The sequence below is a fragment of the Phyllobates terribilis genome, unplaced genomic scaffold, assembly GCF_046119375.1.
Source record: "Phyllobates terribilis strain yellow unplaced genomic scaffold, ASM4611937v1 Scaffold_3__8_contigs__length_932513732, whole genome shotgun sequence".
Lineage (NCBI taxonomy): Eukaryota > Metazoa > Chordata > Amphibia > Anura > Dendrobatidae > Phyllobates > Phyllobates terribilis.
The window spans coordinates 11,104,953-11,128,251 of NW_027362763.1; the positions used below are offsets into that span (position 1 = coordinate 11,104,953).

Here is a 23,299-nt window from a genome sequence, read left to right on the forward strand (position 1 = left end):
CCATACCAGGAAGAACTGCACCAGTAACTGACCTGTACCATACCAGAAAGAACTGTACCAGTAACTGACCTGTACCCTGCTAGGAAGAACTGTACCAGTAACTGACCTGTACCATACCAGGAAGAACTGTACCAGTAACTGACCTGTACCATACCAGGAAGAACTGCACCAGTAACTGACCTGTACCATACCAGGAAGAACTGTACCAGTAACTGACCTGTACCATACCAGGAAGAACTGTACCAGTAACTGACCTGTACCCTGCTAGGAAGAACCGCACCAGTAACTGACCTGTACCATGCCAGGAAGAACTGCACCAGTAACTGACCTGTACCATACCAGGAAGAACTGTACCAGTAACAGACCTGTACCATGCCAGGAAGAACTGCACCAGTAACTGACCTGTACCATGCCAGGAAGAACTGTACCAGTAACTGACCTGTACCATGCCAGAAAGAACTGCACCAGTAACTGACCTGTACCATGCCAGGAAGAACTGTACCAGTAACAGACCTGTACCATACCAGGAAGAACTGCACCAGTAACTGACCTGTACCATGCCAGGAAGAACTGCACCAGTAACTGACCTGTACCATGCCAGAAAGAACTGCACCAGTAACTGACCTGTACCATACCAGGAAGAACTGTACCAGTAACAGACCTGTACCATGCCAGGAAGAACTGCACCAGTAACTGACCTGTACCATGCCAGGAAGAACTGTACCAGTAACTGACCTGTACCATGCCAGAAAGAACTGCACCATTAACTGACCTGAACCATGCCAGGAAGAACTGTACCAGTAACTGACCTGTACCATGCCAGAAAGAACTGCACCAGTAACTGACCTGTACCATATCAGGAAGAACTGCACCAGTAACTGACCTGCACCATACCAGGAAGACCTGCGCCAGTAACTGACCTGTACCATACCAGGAAGAACTGCACCAGTAACTGACCTGTACCATACCAGGAAGAACTGTACCAGTAACTGACCTGCACCATACCAGGAAGAACTGCACCAGTAACTGACCTGTACCATACCAGGAAGAACTGCACCAGTAACTGACCTGTACCATGCCAGGAAGAACTGTACCAGTAACTGACCTGTACCATGCCAGGAAGAACTGTACCAGTAACTGACCTGTACCATACCAGGAAGAACTGTACCAGTAACTGACCTGTACCATACCAGGAAGAACTGTACCAGTAACTGACCTGCACCATATCAGGAAGAACTGCACCAGTAACTGACCTGTACCATACCAGGAAGAACTGTACCAGTAACTGACCTGTACCATGCCAGGAAGAACTGCACCAGTAACTGACCTGCACCATACCAGGAAGAACTGCACCAGTAACTGACCTGTACCATACCAGGAAGAACTGCACCAGTAACTGACCTGTACCATGCCAGGAAGAACTGTACCAGTAACTGACCTGTACCATACCAGGAAGAACTGCACCAGTAACTGACCTGTACCATGCCAGGAAGAACTGTACCAGTAACTGACCTGTACCATGCCAGAAAGAACTGCACCAGTAACTGACCTGTACCATACCAGGAAGAACTATACCAGAAACTGACCTGTACAATGCCAGGAAGAACTGTACCAGTAACTGACCTGTACCATACCAGCAAGAACTGTACCAGTAACTGACCTGTACCATACCAGGAAGAACTGCACCAGTAACTGACCTGTACCATACCAGGAAGAACTGTACCAGTAACTGACCTGTACCATACCAGGAAGAACTGCACCAGTAACTGACCTGTACCATACCAGGAAGAACTGTACCAGTAACTGACCTGTACCATACCAGGAAGAACTGTACCAGTAACTGACCTGTACCATACCAGGAAGAACTGTACCAGTAACTGACCTGTACCATACCAGGAAGAACTGCACCAGTAACTGACCTGTACCATACCAGGAAGAACTGCACCAGTAACTGACCTGTACCATACCAGGAAGAACTGCACCAGTAACTGACCTGTACCATGCCAGGAAGAACTGCACCAGTAACTGACCTGTAACATGCCAGGAAGAACTGCACCAGTAACTGACCTGTACCATGCCAGGAAGAACTGCACCAGTAACTGACCTGTACCATGCCAGAAAGAACTGTACTAGTAACTGACCTGTACCATGCCAGGAAGAACTGTACCAGTAACTGACCTGTACCATGCCAGGAAGAACTGTACCAGTAACTGACCTGTACCATGCCAGGAAGAACTGTACCAGTAACTGACCTGTACCATACCAGGAAGAACTGTACCAGTAACTGACCTGTACCATACCAGGAAGAACTGCACCAGTAACTGACCTGTACCATACCAGGAAGAACTGCACCAGTAACTGACCTGTACCATGCCAGGAAGAACTGTACCAGTAACTGACCTGTACCATACCAGGAAGAACTGTACCAGTAACTGACCTGTACCATACCAGGAAGAACTGTACCAGTAACTGACCTGTATCATGCCAGAAAGAACTGCACCAGTAACTGACCTGTACCATACCAGGAAGAACTGTACCAGTAACTGACCTGTACCATGCCAGGAAGAACTGTACCAGTAACTGACCTGTACCATACCAGGAAGAACTGTACCAGTAACTGACCTGTACCATACCAGGAAGAACTGCACCAGTAACTGACCTGTACCATACCAGGAAGAAATGTACCAGTAACTGACCTGTACCATACCAGGAAGAACTGCACCAGTAACTGACCTGTACCATGCCAGGAAGAACTGCACCAGTAACTGACCTGTACCATACCAGGAAGAACTGTACCAGTAACTGACCTGTATCATGCCAGGAAGAACTGCACCAGTAACTGACCTGTACCATACCAGGAAGAACTGCACCAGTAACTGACCTGTACCATGCCAGGAAGAACTGCACCAGTAACTGACCTGTACCATGCCAGAAAGAACTGCACCAGTAACTGACCTGTACCATACCAGGAAGAACTGCACCAGTAACTGACCTGTACCATGCCAGGAAGAACTGCACCAGTAACTGACCTGTACCATACCAGGAAGAACTGTACCAGTAACTGACCTGTACCATACCAGGAAGAACTGTACCAGTAACTGACCTGTACCATGCCAGGAAGAACTGCACCAGTAACTGACCTGTACCATGTCAGGAAGAACTGCACCAGTAACTGACCTGTACCATACCAGGAAGAACTGTACCAGTAACTGACCTGTACCATACCAGCAAGAACTGTACCAGTAACTGACCTGTACCATGCCAGAAAGAACTGTACCAGTAACTGACCTGTACCATGCCAGAAAGAACTGTACCAGTAACTGACCTGTACCATGCCAGAAAGAACTGCACCAGTAACTGACCTGTACCATGCCAGGAAGAACTGTACCAGTAACTGACCTGTACCATGCCAGAAAGAACTGCACCAGTAACTGACCTGTATCATGCCAGGAAGAACTGTACCAGTAACTGACCTGTACCATACCAGGAAGAACTGCACCAGTAACTGACCTGTACCATACCAGGAAGAACTGTACCAGTAACTGACCTGTACCATACCAGGAAGAACTGCACCAGTAACTGACCTGTACCATGCCAGAAAGAACTGTACCAGTAACTGACCTGTACCATACCAGGAAGAACTGTACCAGTAACTGACCTGTACCATACCAGGAAGAACTGCACCAGTAACTGACCTGTACCATACCAGGAAGAACTGTACCAGTAACTGACCTGTACCATACCAGGAAGAACTGCACCAGTAACTGACCTGTACCATACCAGGAAGAACTGCACCAGTAACTGACCTGTACCATACCAGGAAGAACTGTACCAGTAACTGACCTGTACCATACCAGGAAGAACTGTACCAGTAACTGACCTGTACCATACCAGGAAGAACTGCACCAGTAACTGACCTGTACCCTGTAGGAAGAACTGCACCAGTAACTGACCTGTACCATACCAGGAAGAACTGTACCAGTAACTGACCTGTACCATGCCAGGAAGAACTGTACCAGTAACTGACCTGTACCATACCAGGAAGAACTGTACCAGTAACTGACCTGTACCATACCAGGAAGAACTGCACCAGTAACTGACCTGTACCATACCAGGAAGAAATGTACCAGTAACTGACCTGTACCATACCAGGAAGAACTGCACCAGTAACTGACCTGTACCATGCCAGGAAGAACTGCACCAGTAACTGACCTGTACCATACCAGGAAGAACTGTACCAGTAACTGACCTGTATCATGCCAGGAAGAACTGCACCAGTAACTGACCTGTACCATACCAGGAAGAACTGCACCAGTAACTGACCTGTACCATGCCAGGAAGAACTGCACCAGTAACTGACCTGTACCATGCCAGAAAGAACTGCACCAGTAACTGACCTGTACCATACCAGGAAGAACTGCACCAGTAACTGACCTGTACCATGCCAGGAAGAACTGCACCAGTAACTGACCTGTACCATACCAGGAAGAACTGCACCAGTAACTGACCTGTACCATACCAGGAAGAACTGTACCAGTAACTGACCTGTACCATACCAGGAAGAACTGTACCAGTAACTGACCTGTACCATGCCAGGAAGAACTGCACCAGTAACTGACCTGTACCATGTCAGGAAGAACTGCACCAGTAACTGACCTGTACCATACCAGGAAGAACTGTACCAGTAACTGACCTGTACCATACCAGCAAGAACTGTACCAGTAACTGACCTGTACCATGCCAGAAAGAACTGTACCAGTAACTGACCTGTACCATGCCAGAAAGAACTGTACCAGTAACTGACCTGTACCATGCCAGAAAGAACTGCACCAGTAACTGACCTGTACCATGCCAGGAAGAACTGTACCAGTAACTGACCTGTACCATGCCAGAAAGAACTGCACCAGTAACTGACCTGTATCATGCCAGGAAGAACTGTACCAGTAACTGACCTGTACCATACCAGGAAGAACTGCACCAGTAACTGACCTGTACCATACCAGGAAGAACTGTACCAGTAACTGACCTGTACCATACCAGGAAGAACTGCACCAGTAACTGACCTGTACCATGCCAGAAAGAACTGTACCAGTAACTGACCTGTACCATACCAGGAAGAACTGTACCAGTAACTGACCTGTACCATACCAGGAAGAACTGCACCAGTAACTGACCTGTACCATACCAGGAAGAACTGTACCAGTAACTGACCTGTACCATACCAGGAAGAACTGTACCAGTAACTGACCTGTACCATACCAGGAAGAACTGCACCAGTAACTGACCTGTACCATACCAGGAAGAACTGTACCAGTAACTGACCTGTACCATACCAGGAAGAACTGTACCAGTAACTGACCTGTACCATACCAGGAAGAACTGTACCAGTAACTGACCTGTACCATACCAGGAAGAACTGTACCAGTAACTGACCTGTACCATACCAGGAAGAACTGCACCAGTAACTGACCTGTACCATACCAGCAAGAACTGTACCAGTAACTGACCTGTACCATACCAGCAAGAACTGTACCAGTAACTGACCTGTACCATGCCAGAAAGAACTGTACCAGTAACTGACCTGTACCATACCAGGAAGAACTGCACCAGTAACTGACCTGTACCATGCCAGGAAGAACTGTACCAGTAACTGACCTGTACCATGCCAGGAAGAACTGTACCAGTAACTGACCTGTACCATGCCAGAAAGAACTGTACCAGTAACTGACCTGTACCATACCAGGAAGAACTGCACCAGTAACTGACCTGTACCATACCAGCAAGAACTGTACCAGTAACTGACCTGTACCATACCAGCAAGAACTGTACCAGTAACTGACCTGTACCATACCAGGAAGAACTGCACCAGTAACTGACCTGTACCATGCCAGGAAGAACTGCACCAGTAACTGACCTGTACCATGCCAGAAAGAACTGCACCAGTAACTGACCTGTACCATGCCAGAAAGAACTGCACCAGTAACTGACCTGTACCATACCAGGAAGAACTGCACCACTAACTGACCTGTACCATACCAGAAAGAACTGCACCAGTAACTGACCTGTACCATGCCAGGAAGAACTGCACCAGAAACTGACCTGTATCATGCCAGAAAGAACTGTACCAGTAACTGACCTGTACCATACCAGGAAGAACTGCACCAGTAACTGACCTGTACCATGCCAGAAAGAACTGTACCAGTAACTGACCTGTACCATGCCAGGAAGAACTGTACCAGTAACTGACCTGTACCATGCCAGGAAGAACTGCACCAGAAACTGACCTGTACCATGCCAGGAAGAACTGTACCAGTAACTGACCTGTACCATGCCAGGAAGAACTGTACCAGTAACTGACCTGTACCATACCAGGAAGAACTGCACCAGTAACTGACCTGTACCATACCAGGAAGAACTGTACCAGTAACTGACCTGTACCCTGCCAGGAAGAACTGTACCAGTAACTGACCTGTATCATACCAGGAAGAACTGTACCAGTAACTGACCTGTACCATACCAGGAAGAACTGCACCAGTAACTGACCTGTACCATACCAGGAAGAACTGCACCAGTAACTGACCTGTACCATGCCAGAAAGAACTGTACCAGTAACTGACCTGTACCATGCCAGGAAGAACTGTACCAGTAACTGACCTGTACCATGCCAGGAAGAACTGTACCAGTAACTGACCTGTACCATAGCAGAAAGAACTGCACCAGTAACTGACCTGTACCATGCCAGGAAGAACTGCACCAGTAACTGACCTGTACCATGCCAGGAAGAACTGTACCAGTAACTGACCTGTACCATACCAGGAAGAACTGTACCAGTAACTGACCTGTACCATACCAGGAAGAACTGCACCAGTAACTGACCTGTACCATACCAGGAAGAACTGTACCAGTAACTGACCTGTACCATACCAGGAAGAACTGTACCAGTAACTGACCTGTATCATGCCAGAAAGAACTGCACCAGTAACTGACCTGTACCATACCAGGAAGAACTGTACCAGTAACTGACCTGTACCATGCCAGGAAGAACTGTACCAGTAACTGACAAGTACCATACCAGGAAGAACTGCACCAGTAACTGACCTGTACCATACCAGGAAGAACTGTACCAGTAACTGACCTGTACCATACCAGGAAGAACTGCACCAGTAACTGACCTGTACCATGCCAGGAAGAACTGCACCAGTAACTGACCTGTACCATACCAGCAAGAACTGTACCAGTAACTGACCTGTACCATGCCAGAAAGAACTGCACCAGTAACTGACCTGTATCATGCCAGTTAGAACTGCACCAGTAACTGACCTGTACCATACCAGGAAGAACTGCACCAGTAACTGACCTGTACCATGCCAGGAAGAACTGCACCAGTAACTGACCTGTACCATGCCAGAAAGAACTGCACCAGTAACTGACCTGTACCATATCAGGAAGAACTGCACCAGTAACTGACCTGTACCATACCAGGAAGAACTGTACCAGTAACTGACCTGTACCATACCAGGAAGAACTGCACCAGTAACTGACCTGTACCATGCCAGGAAGAACTGCACCAGTAACTGACCTGTACCATGCCAGGAAGAACTGCACCAGTAACTGACCTGTACCATGCCAGAAAGAACTGTACCAGTAACTGACCTGTACCATACCAGGAAGAACTGCACCAGTAACTGACCTGTACCATACCAGGAAGAACTGCACCAGTAACTGACCTGTACCATGCCAGGAAGAACTGCACCAGTAACTGACCTGTACCATGCCAGGAAGAACTGCACCAGTAACTGACCTGTACCATACCAGGAAGAACTGCACCAGTAACTGACCTGTACCATGCCAGAAAGAACTGCACCAGTAACTGACCTGTACCATGCCAGAAAGAACTGCACCAGTAACTGACCTGTACCATACCAGGAAGAACTGCACCAGTAACTGACCTGTACCATGCCAGGAAGAACTGCAACAGTAACTGACCTGTACCATACCAGGAAGAACTGTACCAGTAACTGACCTGTACCATACCAGGAAGAACTGCACCAGTAACTGACCTGTACCATGCCAGGAAGAACTGCACCAGTAACTGACCTGTACCATACTAGAAAGAACTGCACCAGTAACTGACCTGTACCATACCAGGAAGAACTGTACCAGTAACTGACCTGTACCATACCAGGAAGAACTGCACCAGTAACTGACCTGTACCATGCCAGGAAGAGCTGCACCAGTAACTGACCTGTACCATACTAGAAAGAACTGCACCAGTAACTGACCTGTACCATACCAGGAAGAACTGCACCAGTAACTGACCTGTACCATACCAGGAAGAACTGTACCAGTAACTGACCTGTACCATACCAGGAAGAACTGTACCAGTAACTGACCTGTACCATGCCAGAAAGAACTGTACCAGTAACTGACCTGTACCATACCAGGAAGAACTGCACCAGTAACTGACCTGTACCATACCAGGAAGAACTGCACCAGTAACTGACCTGTACCATACCAGGAAGAACTGTACCAGTAACTGACCTGTACCATGCCAGAAAGAACTGCACCAGTAACTGACCTGTACCATACCAGGAAGAACTGTACCAGTAACTGACCTGTACCATACCAGGAAGAACTGCACCAGTAACTGACCTGTACCATACCAGGAAGAACTGCACCAGTAACTGACCTGTACCATACCAGGAAGAACTGCACCAGTAACTGACCTGTACCATACCAGGAAGAACTGCACCAGTAACTGACCTGTATCATACCAGGAAGAACTGCACCAGTAACTGACCTGTACCATACCAGGAAGAACTGCACCAGTAACTGACCTGTACCATACCAGGAAGAACTGCACCAGTAACTGACCTGTACCATACCAGGAAGAACTGTACCAGTAACTGACCTGTACCATACCAGGAAGAACTGCACCAGTAACTGACCAGTACCATACCAGGAAGAACTGCACCAGTAACTGACCTGTACCATACCAGGAAGAACTGCACCAGTAACTGACCTGTACCATACCAGGAAGAACTGCACCAGTAACTGACCTGTATCATACCAGGAAGAACTGCACCAGTAACTGACCTGTACCATACCAGGAAGAACTGCACCAGTAACTGACCTGTACCATACCAGGAAGAACTGCACCAGTAACTGACCTGTACCATACCAGGAAGAACTGTACCAGTAACTGACCTGTACCATACCAGGAAGAACTGCACCAGTAACTGACCAGTACCATACCAGGAAGAACTGCACCAGTAACTGACCTGTACCATACCAGGAAGAACTGCACCAGTAACTGACCTGTACCATACCAGAAAGAACAGCAATCAACGCGAAACAGAGAAAGCACCGGGGGGGGGAGATAATGACAGGAGGTGGCACAGGAGGGGATACCGAAGTGTGGACCCCCAATAAAAGATATATATACAGTAGTGCAGGAGTGTAAGCTGGGCCCCACTGCGGAGCCTGCACCGGGGGCCCCGTCTGCCATGTGCCAGAATACTGATGTCTAATGGATGGAAAGTGCTGAGGGGCCCCAGAGATGGACGCAGTCAGGGGCCACCGCCTTATATTCTATCACTCTTGTCCGCACAGTGTTCATCCTGAGCCGCCTGCTTCTTGAGTAGATGGGATGCGACTACATAAGCCCCATGTTACCCACTGAGCCCCAGATGCCAGGGATTATGCCAGGGCTACGTCACTGCCGTGCCCTATCCCCTTACAGCTCCCCATGTCCCCTGTATAATAAGTATACCCCAGACGGATGTGCTCGGGGGTCTGACAGCAGCGCTGGCTCTGCAGACCCCTCCGATTACACAGCGGCACGAGGATGATGTCCGGGCAGAGAGGGGCGAGTGTGTGGCACAGGGAATAATACCCAGCGGCCGGGGGATGGTGTGTGGGAATTAGGTTACCTTCATTTATGTATGAAGAGTCACGCACACAGCTCTGCTCTGCGGGGTCACATGGGGGGGCACTTACATAACAAGTGATGGGGTCACACAGATGCAGCAGAGCCAAACAGTTAGTGAGTTGCAGTAGAAATGAGCGTATCACGTACAGCAGAGATAATGTGGTCAGAGGTAACAAAACATTCACTTTTTGCAGCACAGTGAAGAGTTTGTCAGATGCAGCAGAGCTGAGTTTGTCAGATGCAGCAGAGCTGAGTTTGTCAGATGCGGCAGAGCTGAGTTTGTCAGACGCAGCAGAGCTGAGTTTGTCAGACGCAGCAGAGGTGAGTTTGTCAGACGCGGCAGAGCTGAGTTTGTCAGACGCGGCAGAGCTGAGTTTGTCAGACGCGGCAGAGGTGAGTTTGTCAGATGCAGCAGAGGTGAGTTTGTCAGATGCAGCAGAGGTGAGTTTGTCAGATGCGGCAGAGGTGAGTTAGTCAGATGCGGCAGGACTGAGTTTGTCAGATGCAGCAGAGCTGAGTTTGTCAGATGCAGCAGAGCTGAGTTTGTCAGATGCAGCAGAGCTGAGTTTGTCAGATGCAGCAGAGCTGAGTTTGTCAGATGCAGCAGAGCTGAGTTTGTCAGATGCAGCAGAGCTGAGTTTGTCAGATGCAGCAGAGCTGGAATAAGAGACACAGCAGAGCGGACGTGACATAACACAAATGTAACCCTAAAGTCATACCATAAGGACTCCGAAAGGTGACTACTCTGTGTAACCGCACAGGACAGCGGTACCTGCAGCCACTCATATCAAGGGGTGGAGGATGCGGGCACCAGGCATGGCACAGTGACTGTACACAGAAATATGTCACCCACTACGGAGCATCCCTGCTCATCCTACCTGTACCATCGCTCCTCCCTGACAACGTGTTTCCTGAAGGGGATGAGGCGATGCTCCTCAGGGCCACAGCGGCCTCGAGAGGGAAGCAGCGGGGAGGGCATTGGGTGTGGAAGTGTCTCAGCTGCAGCGAGGAGACGTCTGACTCCACTCAACAGAGCCGCAGAGAGAGAAGAGGAGAAACGGCCGGGGGAGGAGCCCGCCCTGCCACCCAGACCAAGAGAGGACCACCCTGTGCCAACCTCACATACCTACAGCCACCCAGACCAAGAGAGGACCACACTGTGTCAACCTCACATACCTACAGCCACCCAGAACAAGAGAGGACCACACTGTGCCAACCTCACATACCTACAGTCATCCAGAACAAGAGAGGACCACACTTTGCCAACCTCACATACCTACAGTCACCCAGAACAAGAGAGGACCACACTGTGCCAACCTCACATACCTACAGTCATCCAGAACAAGAGAGGACCACACTTTGCCAACCTCACATACCTACAGTCACCCAGAACAAGAGAGGACCACACTGTGCCAACCTCACATACCTACAGCCACCCAGAACAAGAGAGGACCACACTGTGCCAACCTCACATACCTACAGCCACCCAGAACAAGAGAGGACCACACTGTGCCAACCTCACATACCTAAAGCCACCCAGAACAAGAGAGGACCACACTGTGCCAACCTCACACACCTACAGTCATCAAGAACAAGAGAGGACCACACTGTGCCAACCTCACATACCTACAGTCATCCAGAACAAGAGAGGACCACACTTTGCCAACCTCACATACCTACAGTCACCCAGAACAAGAGAGGACCACAATGTGCCAACCTCACATACCTACAGCCACCCAGAACAAGAGAGGACCACACTGTGCCAACCTCACATACCTACAGTCATCCAGAACAAGAGAGGACCACACTGTGCCAACCTCACATACCTACAGTCATACAGAACAAGAGAGGACCACACTGTGCCAACCTCACATTCCTACAGCCACCCAGAACAAGAGAGGACCACACTGTGCCAACCTCACAAGCCTACAGCCACCCAGAACAAGAGAGGACCACACTGTGCCAACCTCACATACCTACAGCCACCCAGAACAAGAGAGGACCACACTGTGCCAACCTCACATACCTAAAGCCACCCAGAACAAGAGAGGACCACACTGTGCCAACCTCACACACCTACAGTCATCAAGAACAAGAGAGGACCACACTGTGCCAACCTCACATACCTACAGCCATCCAGAACAAGAGAGGACCACACTTTGCCAACCTCACATACCTACAGTCTTCCAGAATAAGAGAGGACCACACTGTGCCAACCTCACATACCTACAGTCACCCAGACAAGGAGAGGACCACACTGTGCAAACCTCACATAAGTACAGCTAAGCAGACCAGGAGAGGAACACACTGTGCCAACCTCACATAAGTATAGCTAATCAGACCAGGAGAGAACCACACTGTGCCAACCTCACATACCTACAGCCACCCAGAACAAGAGAGGACCAAACTGTGCCAACATCACATATCTAAAGCCACCCAGACCAAGAGAGGACCACACTGTGCCAACCTCGCATAAGTACAGCTACCTAGACCAGGAGAGGACCACACTGTGCCAACCTCACATAACTACAGTCATCCAGACCAAGAGAGGACCACACTGTGCCAACCTCACATACCTACAGCCACCCAGAACAAGAGAGGACCACACTGTGCCAACCTCACATATCTACAGCTACCCAAGACCAGGAGAGGACCACACTGTGACAATCTCACATAACTACAGTCATCCAGAATAAGAGAGGACCACACTGTGCCAACCTCACATATCAAAAGCCACCCAGACCAAGAGAGGACCACACTGTGCAAACCTCACATAAGTACAGCTAAGCAGACCAGGAGAGGAACACACTGTGCCAACCTCACATAAGTATAGCTAATCAGACCAGGAGAGAACCACACTGTGCCAACCTCACATACCTACAGTCACCAAGAACAAGAGAGGACCAAACTGTGCCAACATCACATATCTAAAGCCACCCAGACCAAGAGAGGACCACACTGTGCCAACCTCACATACCTACAGCCACCCAGAACAAGAGAGGACCACACTGTGCCAACCTCACAAATCTACAGCTACCCAAGACCAGGAGAGGACCACACTGTGACAACCTCACATAACTACAGTCATCCAGAATAAGAGAGGACCACACTGTGCCAACCTCACATATCAAAAGCCACCCAGACCAAGAGAGGACCACACTGTGCCAACCTCGCATAAGTACAGCTACCCAGACCAGGAGAGGTCCACATTGTGTCAACCTCACATATCTACAGACACCAAGACTACGAGAGGACCACACTGTGCCATCCTCACATACCTACAGCAACCCAGAACAAGAGAGGACCACACTGTGCCAACCTCACATACCTACAGCCACCCAGAACAAGAGAGGACCACACTGTGCCAACCTCACATATCTACAGCTACCCAAGACCAGGAGAGGACCACACTGTGACAGCCTCACATAACTACAGTCATCCAGACCAGGAGAGGACAACACTGTGCCAATCTCACATATCCCCAGACACCCAGACCAGGAGAGATCCACACTGTGTCAACCTCACATATCTACAGACACCCAGACCGCGAGATGACCACACTGTGCCAACCTCACATATCTACAGACAACTAGACCAAGAGGGGACCACACTGTGCCAACCTCACATAACTACAGTCATCCAGACCAGGGGAGGACCACACTGTGTCAACCTCACATAATTACAGTCATCCAGACCAAGAGAGGACCACACTGTGCCAACCTCACATATCTACAGACACCCAGACTATGAGAGGACCACACTGTGCCAACCTCACATATCTACAGACACCCAGACCACACTGTGCTAACCTCATATATCCATAGACAAAAAGACCATGAGAGGACCACACTGTCCCAACCCCACATAATTAACGTCATCCAGACCACAAGAAGACCAATAGTGTGCCAACCCCACATAACTGCAGTCACCCAGACAAGGAGAGGACCACACTGTGCCAAGCTCACATAACTACAGTCACCCAGACCAAGAGAGGACCACACTGTGCCATCCTCCCATAACTACAGTCACCCAGACCAAGAGAGGACCACACTGTGCCAACCTCACATACCTACAGCCATCCAGACCAAGGAAGGACCACACTGTGCCAACCTCACATATCTACAGCCATCCAGACCAAGGAAGGACCACACTGTGCCAACCTCAGAAAACTACAGTCACCCATACCAGTGGAGGACCACACTGTGCCAACCTCACATAACTACAGTCACCCAGACCATGAGAGGAACACACTGTGCCAACCTCACATAAGTACAGTCAGCCAGACCAACAGAGGATCACACTGTGCCAACCTCACATATCTACAGTCACCCAGACAAGGAGAGGACCACACTGTGCCAACCTCACATAACTACAGTCACCCAGACGACGAGAAGACCACACTGTTACAATCTCACATAACTACAGCCATCCAGACCAAAAAAGGACCACACTGTGCCAACCTCACATAACTACAGTCACCCAGAACAAGAGAGGACCACACTGTGCCAACCTCACACAACTACAGCCATCCAGACCAGGAGAGGTCCACACTGTGCCAACCTCACATAAGTATAGCTAATCAGACCAGGAGAGGACCACACTGTGTAAACCTCACATAACTACAGTCATCCAGATCAAGAGAGGACCACACTGAGCAAACCTCACATAACTACAGCCTTCCAGACCAAGAGAGGACCAAACTGTGCCAACATCACATATCTAAAGCCACCCAGAGCAAGAGAGGACCACACTGTGCCAATCTTGCATAAGTACAGCTACCCAGACCAGGAGAGGACCACATTGTGCCAACCTCATATAACTACAGCCATCCAGACCAAGAGAGGACCACACTGTGCCATCCTCACATACCTACAGCCACCCAGAACAAGAGAGGACAACACTGTGCCAACCTCACATATCTACAGCTACCCAGACCAGGAGAGGACCACACTGTGACAACCTCACATAACTACAGTCATCCAGACCAGGAGAGGACCACACTGTGCCAATCTCACATATCCCCAGACAGGAGAGGTCCACACTGTGCCAACCTCCCATATCTACAGACACCCACACCAGGAGAGGACCACACTGTGCAAACCTCACATAACTACAGTCATCCAGACCAGGAGAGGACCACAGTGTGTCAAACTCACATATCTACAGACAACTAGACCATGAGAGGACCACACTGTGACAACCTCACATAACTACAGTCATCCAGACCAGGGGAGGACCACACTGTGTCAATCTCACATAATTACAGTCATCCAGACCAAGAGCGGACCACATTGTGCAATTCTCAGATAAATACAGTCACCCAGACCAGGGAAGGACCACACTCTGCCAACCTCACAAATATACAGACACCCAGACCAGGAGAGGACCACACTGTGCCAACCTCACATATCTACAGACACCCAGACTATGAGAGGACCACACTGTGCCAACCTCACATATCTACAGACACCCAGACCACGAGAGGACCACACTGTGCCATCCCCACATAACTACAGTCATCCAGACCAGGGGAGGACCACACTCTGCCAACCTCACATAACTACAGTCATCCAGACCAGGGAAGGACCACACTGTGTCAATCTCACATAATTACAGGCATCCAGACCAGGAGAGGACCACACTGTGCCAACCTCACATGAATAAAGTCATACAGACCACAAGAAGACCACACTGTGCCAACCTCACATAACTACAGACACTCAGACCACGAGAAGATCATACTGTGCCAACCTCACATAATTAAAGTAGTCATCCAGACCACAAGAAGACAAACACTGTGCCAACCCCTCATAACTGCAGTCACCCAGACAAGGAGAGGACCACACTGTGCCAACCTCACATAACTACAGTCATCCAGACCAACAGAGGACCACACTGTGCCAACCTCACATATCTGTCACCCCCAGACCAGGAGAGGACCACACTATGCCAAGCTCACATAACTACAGTCACCCAGACCAAGAGAGGACCACACTGTGCCATCCTCCCATAACTACAGTCACCCAGACCAAGAGAGGACCACACTGTGCCAACCTCACGTACCTACAGCTACCCAAGACCAGGAGAGGACCACACTGTGCCAACCTCACATACCTACAGCCATCCAGACCAAGGAAAGACCACATTGTGCCAACCTCACATATCTACAGCCATCCAGACCAAGGAAGGACCACACTGTGCCAACCTCAGATAACTACAGTCACCCAGACCAGTGGAGGACCACACTGTGCCAACCTCACATAACTACAGTCACCCAAACTAGGAGAGAACCACACTGTGCCAACCTCACATAAGTACAGTCACCCAGACCAACAGAGGACCACACTGTGTACAGTACCCAGACCATGAGAGGAACACACTGTGCCAACCTCACATAAGTACAGTCAGCCAGACCAACAGAGGACCACACTGTGCCAACCTCACAAATCTACAGTCACCCAGACAAGGAGAGGACCACACTGTGCCAACCTCACATAACTACAGTCACCCAGACGAAGAGAAGACCACACTGACAATCTCACATAACTACAGCCATCCAGACCAAGAGAGGACCACACTGTGCCAACCTCACATAACTACAGTCATCCAGACCAGGGGAGGACCACACTGTGTCAATCTCACATAATTACAGTCATCCAGACCAAGAGCGGACCACATTGTGCAATTCTCAGATAAATACAGTCACCCAGACCAGCGAAGGACCACACTGTGCCAACCTCACAAATATACAGACACCCAGACCAGGAGAGGGCCACACTGTGCCAACTTCACATACAGTGCCTACAAGTAGTATTCAACCCCCTGCAGATTTAGCTGGTTTGATAAGATGCAAATAAATTAGAGCCTTCAAACTGCAAACGAGAGTAGGATTGATGAACAGAAGCATAAATCTTACAAACCAAAAAGTTATGTTGCTCAGTTGAATTTTATTAAATTTTAAACATAAAAGTGTGGGTCAATTATTATACAGCCCCTATGTTTAATATTTTGTGGAATAAACCTTGTTTGGAATTACAGCTAATAATCGTCTTTTATAAGACCTGATCAGGCCGGCACAGGTCTGTGGAGTTATCTTGGCCCACTCCTCCATGCAGATCTTCTCCAAGTTATCTAGGTTCTTTGGGTGTCTCATGTGGACTTTATTCTTGAGCTCCTTCCACAAGTTTTCAATTGGGTTAAGGTCAGGAGACTGACTAGGCCACTCCAACACCTTGACTTTTTCCCTCTTGAACCAGGCCTTGGTTTTCTTGGCTGTGTGCTTTGGGTCGTTGTCTTGTTGGAAGATGAAATTACGACCCATCTTAAGATCCTTGATGGAGGAGCGGAGGTTCTTGGCCAAAATCTCCAGGTAGGCCGTGCTATCCATCTTCCCATGGATGCGGACCAGATGGCCAGGCCCCTTGGCTGAGAAACAGCCCCACAGCATGATGCTGCCACCACCATGCTTGACTGTAGGGATGGTATTCTTTGGGTCGTATGCAGTGCCATCCAGTCTCCAAACGTCACGTGTGTGGTTGGCACCAAAGATCTCGATCTTGGTCTCATCAGACCATAGAACCTTGAACCAGTCTGTCTCAGAGTCCTCCAAGTGATCATGAGCAAACTGTAGACGAGCCTTGACATGACGCTTTGAAAGTAAAGGTACCTTACGGGCTCGTCTGGAACGGAGACCATTGCGGTGGAGTACGTTACTTATGGTATTGACTGAAACCAATGTCCCCACTGCCATGAGATCTTCCCGGAGCTCCTTCCTTGTTGTCCTTGGGTTAGCCTTGACTCTTCGGACAAGCCTGGCCTCGGCACGGGAGGACACTTTCAAAGGCTGTCCAGGCCGTGGAAGGCTAACAGTAGTTCCATAAGCCTTCCACTTACGGATGATGCTCTCAACAGTGGAGACAGGTAGGCCCAACTCCTTGGAAAGGTTTTTGTACCCCTTGCCAGCCTTGTAACCCTCCACGATCTTGTCTCTGATGGCCTTGGAATGCTCCTTTGTCTTTCCCATGTTGACCATGTCTGAGTGCTGTTCACAAGTTTGGGGAAGGTCTTAAATAGTCAGAAAAGGCTGGCAAAAGAGATCTTTAATCCACACATGTGAAGCTCATTATTCTTGGTGCCTGAACTACTTCTTAATACTTTAGGGGGACCAAACAGAATTCTTGTGGTTTGAGGGGTTGAATAATAAATGACACTCTGAATTAACTTTTAACGTTTTAAAAAAAACAACAAAAAAAAAACAATATTTGCTGCAGTGCATTTCCCACTTCCAGGCTGATCTACAGTACAAATGTCACAATGCCAAGTTAATTCCGCATGTGTCAACCAGCTAAATCTGCAGGGGGTTGAATACTACTTGTAGGCACTGTATCTACAGACACCCAGACTATGAGAGGACCACACTGTGCCAACCTCACATATCTACAGTCATCCAGACCACGAGAGGACCACACTGTGCCATCCCCACATAACTACAGTCATCCAGACCAGGGGAGTACCACACTGTGCCAACCTCACATAACTACAGTCATCCAGACCAGGGAAGGACCACACTGTGTCAATCTCACGTAATTACAGTCATCCAGACCAGGAGAGGACCACACTGTGCTAACCTCACATATCCATAGACAACTAGACCATGAGAGGACCACACTGTGCCATCCCCACATAACTACAGTCATCCAGACCAGAGGAGGACCACACTGTGCCAACCTCACATAACTACAGTCATCCAGACCAGGGAAGGACCACACTGTGTCAATCTCACATAATTACAGTCATCCAGACCAGGAGAGGACCACACTGTGCCAACGTCACATGAATAAAGTCATACAGACCACAAGAAGACCACACTGTGCCAACCTCACATAACTACAGTCACCCAGACAAGGAGAGGACCACACTGTGCCAACCTCACATAACTACAGTCATCCAGACCAACAGAGGACCACACTGTGCCAACCTCACATATCTGTCACCCCCAGACCAGGAGAGGACCACACTATGCCAACCTCACATATCTACAGCTACCCAGACCAGGAGAGGACCACACTGTGACAACCTCACATAACTACAGTCATCCAGACCAGGAGAGGACAACACTGTGCCAATCTCACATATCCCCAGACACCCAGACCAGGAGAGGTCCACACTGTGCCAACCTCCCATATCTACAGACACCCACACCAGGAGAGGACCACACTGTGCAAACCTCACATAACTACAGTCATCCAGGCCAGAGGAGGACCACACTGTGTCAAGCTCACATAATTACAGTCATCCAGACCAAGAGAGGACCACACTGTGCCAACCTCACATATTTACAACCCCCAGACCAGGAGAGGACCACACTATGCCAAGCTCACATAACTACAGTCACCCAGACCAAGAGAGGACCACACTGTGCCATCCTCCCATAACTACAGTCACCCAGACCAAGACAGGACCACACTGTGCCAACCTCACATAATTAAAGTAGTCATCCAGACCACAAGAAGACAAACACTGTGCCAACCCCACATAACTGCAGTCACCCAGACAAGGAGAGGACCACACTGTGCCAACCTCACATAACTACAGTCATCCAGACCAACAGAGGACCACACTGTGCCAACCTCACATATCTGTCACCCCCAGACCAGGAGAGGACCACACTATGCCAAGCTCACATAACTACAGTCACCCAGACCAAGAGAGGACCACACTGTGCCGTCCTCCCATAACTACAGTCACCCAGACCAAGATAGGACCACACTGTGCCAACCTCACATACCTACAGCTACCCAAGACCAGGAGAGGACCACACTGTGCCAACCTCACATACCTACAGCCATCCAGACCAAGGAAGGACCACACTGTGCCAACCTCACATATCTACAGCCATCCAGACCAAGGAAGGACCACACTGTGCCAACCTCAGATAACTACAGTCACCCAGACCAGTGGAGGACCACACTGTGCCAACCTCACATAAGTACAGTCACCCAGACCAACAGAGGACCACACTGTGTACAGTCACCCAGACCATGAGAGGAACACACTGTGCCAACCTCACATAAGTACAGTCAGCTAGACCAACAGAGGACCACACTGTGCCAACCTCACATATCTACAGTCACCCAGACAAGGAGAGGACCACACTGTGCCAATCTCACACAACTACAGTCACCCCCAAACCAGAAGAGGACCACACTGTGCAAACCTCACATAACTACAGTCATCCAGACCAGGAGAGGACCACAATGTGCCAACCTCACATAACTACAGTCACCCAGACGAAGAGAAGACCACACTTTGACAATCTCACATAACTACAGCCATCCAGACCAAGAGAGGACCACACTGTGCCAACCTCACATAACTACAGTCACCCAGAACAAGAGAGGACCACACTGTGCCAACCTCACACAACTACAGCCATCCAGACCAGGAGAGGTCCACACTGTGTAAACTTCACATAACTACAGTCATCCAGACCAAGAGAGGACCACACTGTGCCAACCTCACATAACTACAGCCTTCCAGACCAAGACAGGACCAAACTGTGCCAACATCACATATCTAAAGCCACCCAGACCAAGAGGGGACCACACTGTGCCAATCTTGCATAAGTACAGCTACCCAGACCAGGAGAGGACCACACTGTGCCAACCTCATATAACTACAGTCATCCAGACCAAGAGAGGACCACACTGTGCCATCCTCACATACCTACAGCCACCCAGAACAAGAGAGGACCACACTGTGCCAACCTCACATATCTACAGCTACCCAGACCAGTAGAGGACCACACTGTGACAACCTCACATAACTACAGTCATCCAGACCAGGAGAGGACAACACTGTGCCAATCTCACATATCCCCAGACACCCAGACCAGGAGAGGTCCACACTGTGCCAACCTCCCATATCTACAGACACCCACACCAGGAGAGGACCACACTGTGCAAACCTCACATAACTACAGTCATCCAGGCCAGAGGAGGACCACACTGTGTCAAGCTCACATAATTACAGTCATCCAGACCAAGAGAGGACCACACTGTGCCAACCTCACATATTTACAGTCACGCAGACAAGCAGAGAACCACACTTTGCCAACTTCACATACCTACAGCCACCCAGACCAGGGAAGAATCACACTGTACCAACCTCACATATCTACAAACACCCAGACCAAGAAAGGACCACATATCTACAGTCACCCAGACCGCGAGAGGACCACACTGTGCCAACCTCACATATCCACTGCCACCCAGACCAAGGAAGGACCACACTGTGCCAACCTCACAAATCTACAGCCACACAGACCACGGAAGGACCACACTGTGCCAATCTCACACAACTACAGTCACCCCCCAAACCAGGAGAGGACCACACTGTGCAAACCTCACATAACTACAGTCATCCAGACCAGGAGAGGACCACAATGTGCCAACCTCACATAACTACAGTCATCCACACCAGGAGAGGACCACAATGTGCCAACCTCACATATTTACAGTCACGCAGACAAGCAGAGAACCACACTTTGCCAACCTCACATACCTTCATCCACCCAGACCAGGGAAGAACCACACTGTACCAACCTCACATATCAACAAACACCCAGACCAAGAGAGGACCACATATCTACAGTCACCCAGACTGCGAGAGGACCACACTGTGCCAACCTCACATATCTACAGCCACCCAGACCAGGAGAGGACCACACTGTGCCAACCTCACATATCTACAGCCATCCCGATCAAGGAAGGACCACACTCTGCCAACCTCACATAACTACAGTCACCCAGACCAGTGAATGACCACACTGTGTCAACCTCACATAACTACAGTCACCCAGACCAACAGAGGACCACACTGTGCCAACCTCACATAACTACAGTCAACAAGACAAGGAGAGGACCACACTGTGCCAACCTCACATAACTACAGTCACACAGACCAACAGAGGACCACGCTGTGCCAACCTCACATAACTACAATCACTCAGACCAACAGGGGACCACACTGTGCCAACCTCACATAACTACAGTCACCCAGACCAACAGAGGACCACACTGTGCCAACCTCACATACCTACAGCCACCCAGACCAGTGAAGAATCACACTGTACCAACCTCACATATCTACAGCCACCCAGACCAGGGAAGGACCACACTGTGCCAACCTCACATATCTACAGCCATCCAGACCAAGGAAGGACCACACTGTGCCAACCTCACATAACTACAGTCACCCAGACAAAGAGAGTACCACACTGTGTCAACCTCACATAACTACAGTCACCCAGACAAGGAGAGGACCACACTGTGCCAACCTCACATAACTACAGTCACACAGACCAACAGAGGACCACACTGTGACAACCTCACATAACTACAGTCACTCAGACCAACAGAGGACCACACTGTGCCAACCTCACATAACTACAGTCACCTAGACCAACAGAGGACCACACTGTGCCAACCTCACATAACTACAGTAACCCAGACAAGGAGAGGACCACACTGTGCCAAGTCACATACCTACAGCCACCCAGACAAGGGAAGAATCACACTGTACCAACCTCACATATCTACAAACACCCAGACCAAGAAAGGACCACATATCTACAGTCACCCAGACCGCGAGAGGACCACAATGTGCCAACCTCACATATCTACAGCCATCCAGACCAAGGAAGGACCACACTGTGCAAACCTCACATATTTACAGTCACCCAGACCGCAAGAGGACCACACTGTGCCAACCTCACATATCTACAGCCATCCAGACCAAGGAAGGACCACACTGTGCCAACCTCACATAACTACAGTCACGCAGACCAGGAGAGGACCACACTGTACCAACCTCACATAACTACAGTCACCCAGACCAGGAGAGGACCACACTGTGCCAACCTCACATAACTACAGTCACCCAGACCAGGATAGGACCACACTGTGCCAACCTCACATAACTACAGTCACCCAGACCAGGAGAGGACCACACTGTGCCAACCTCACATAACAACAGTCACCCAGACCAGGAGACGACCACACTGTACCAACCTCACATACCTACAGTCACCCAGACCGCGAGAGGACCACACTGTGCCAACCTCACATACCTACAGTCACCCAGACAAGGAGAGGACTACACTGTGCAAACCTCACATACCTACAGTCACACAGACAAGGAGAGGACCACACTGTGCCAACCTCACATACCTACAGTCACCCAGACAAGGAGAGGACCACACTGTGCCAATCTCACATACCTACAGTCATCCAGAACAAGAGAGGACCACACTGTGCCAACCTCACATACCTACAGTCATCCAGAACAAGAGAGGACCACACTGTGCCA

The 23,299-nt window shown here is 49.6% G+C and overlaps 1 protein-coding gene across 4 annotated transcripts in view; it reads right to left on the bottom strand.

Moving 5' to 3' along the window:
* MAPRE3 (microtubule associated protein RP/EB family member 3) overlaps positions 1-23,299 on the bottom strand; it is a 274,713-nt gene that overhangs the window by 65,327 nt on the left and 186,087 nt on the right. The window contains exon 1 of one of the 4 annotated variants that reach the window (XM_073673649.1): positions 10,810-10,937. The exons of the other annotated variants lie outside the window; for them this stretch is intronic. Coding sequence (XP_073529750.1) covers positions 10,810-10,910 — 101 coding nt within the window. The 5' untranslated portion in view covers positions 10,911-10,937. Of the gene's footprint in view, positions 1-10,809; positions 10,938-23,299 lie in introns of those variants that run through there. 4 annotated transcript variants of the gene reach the window in all.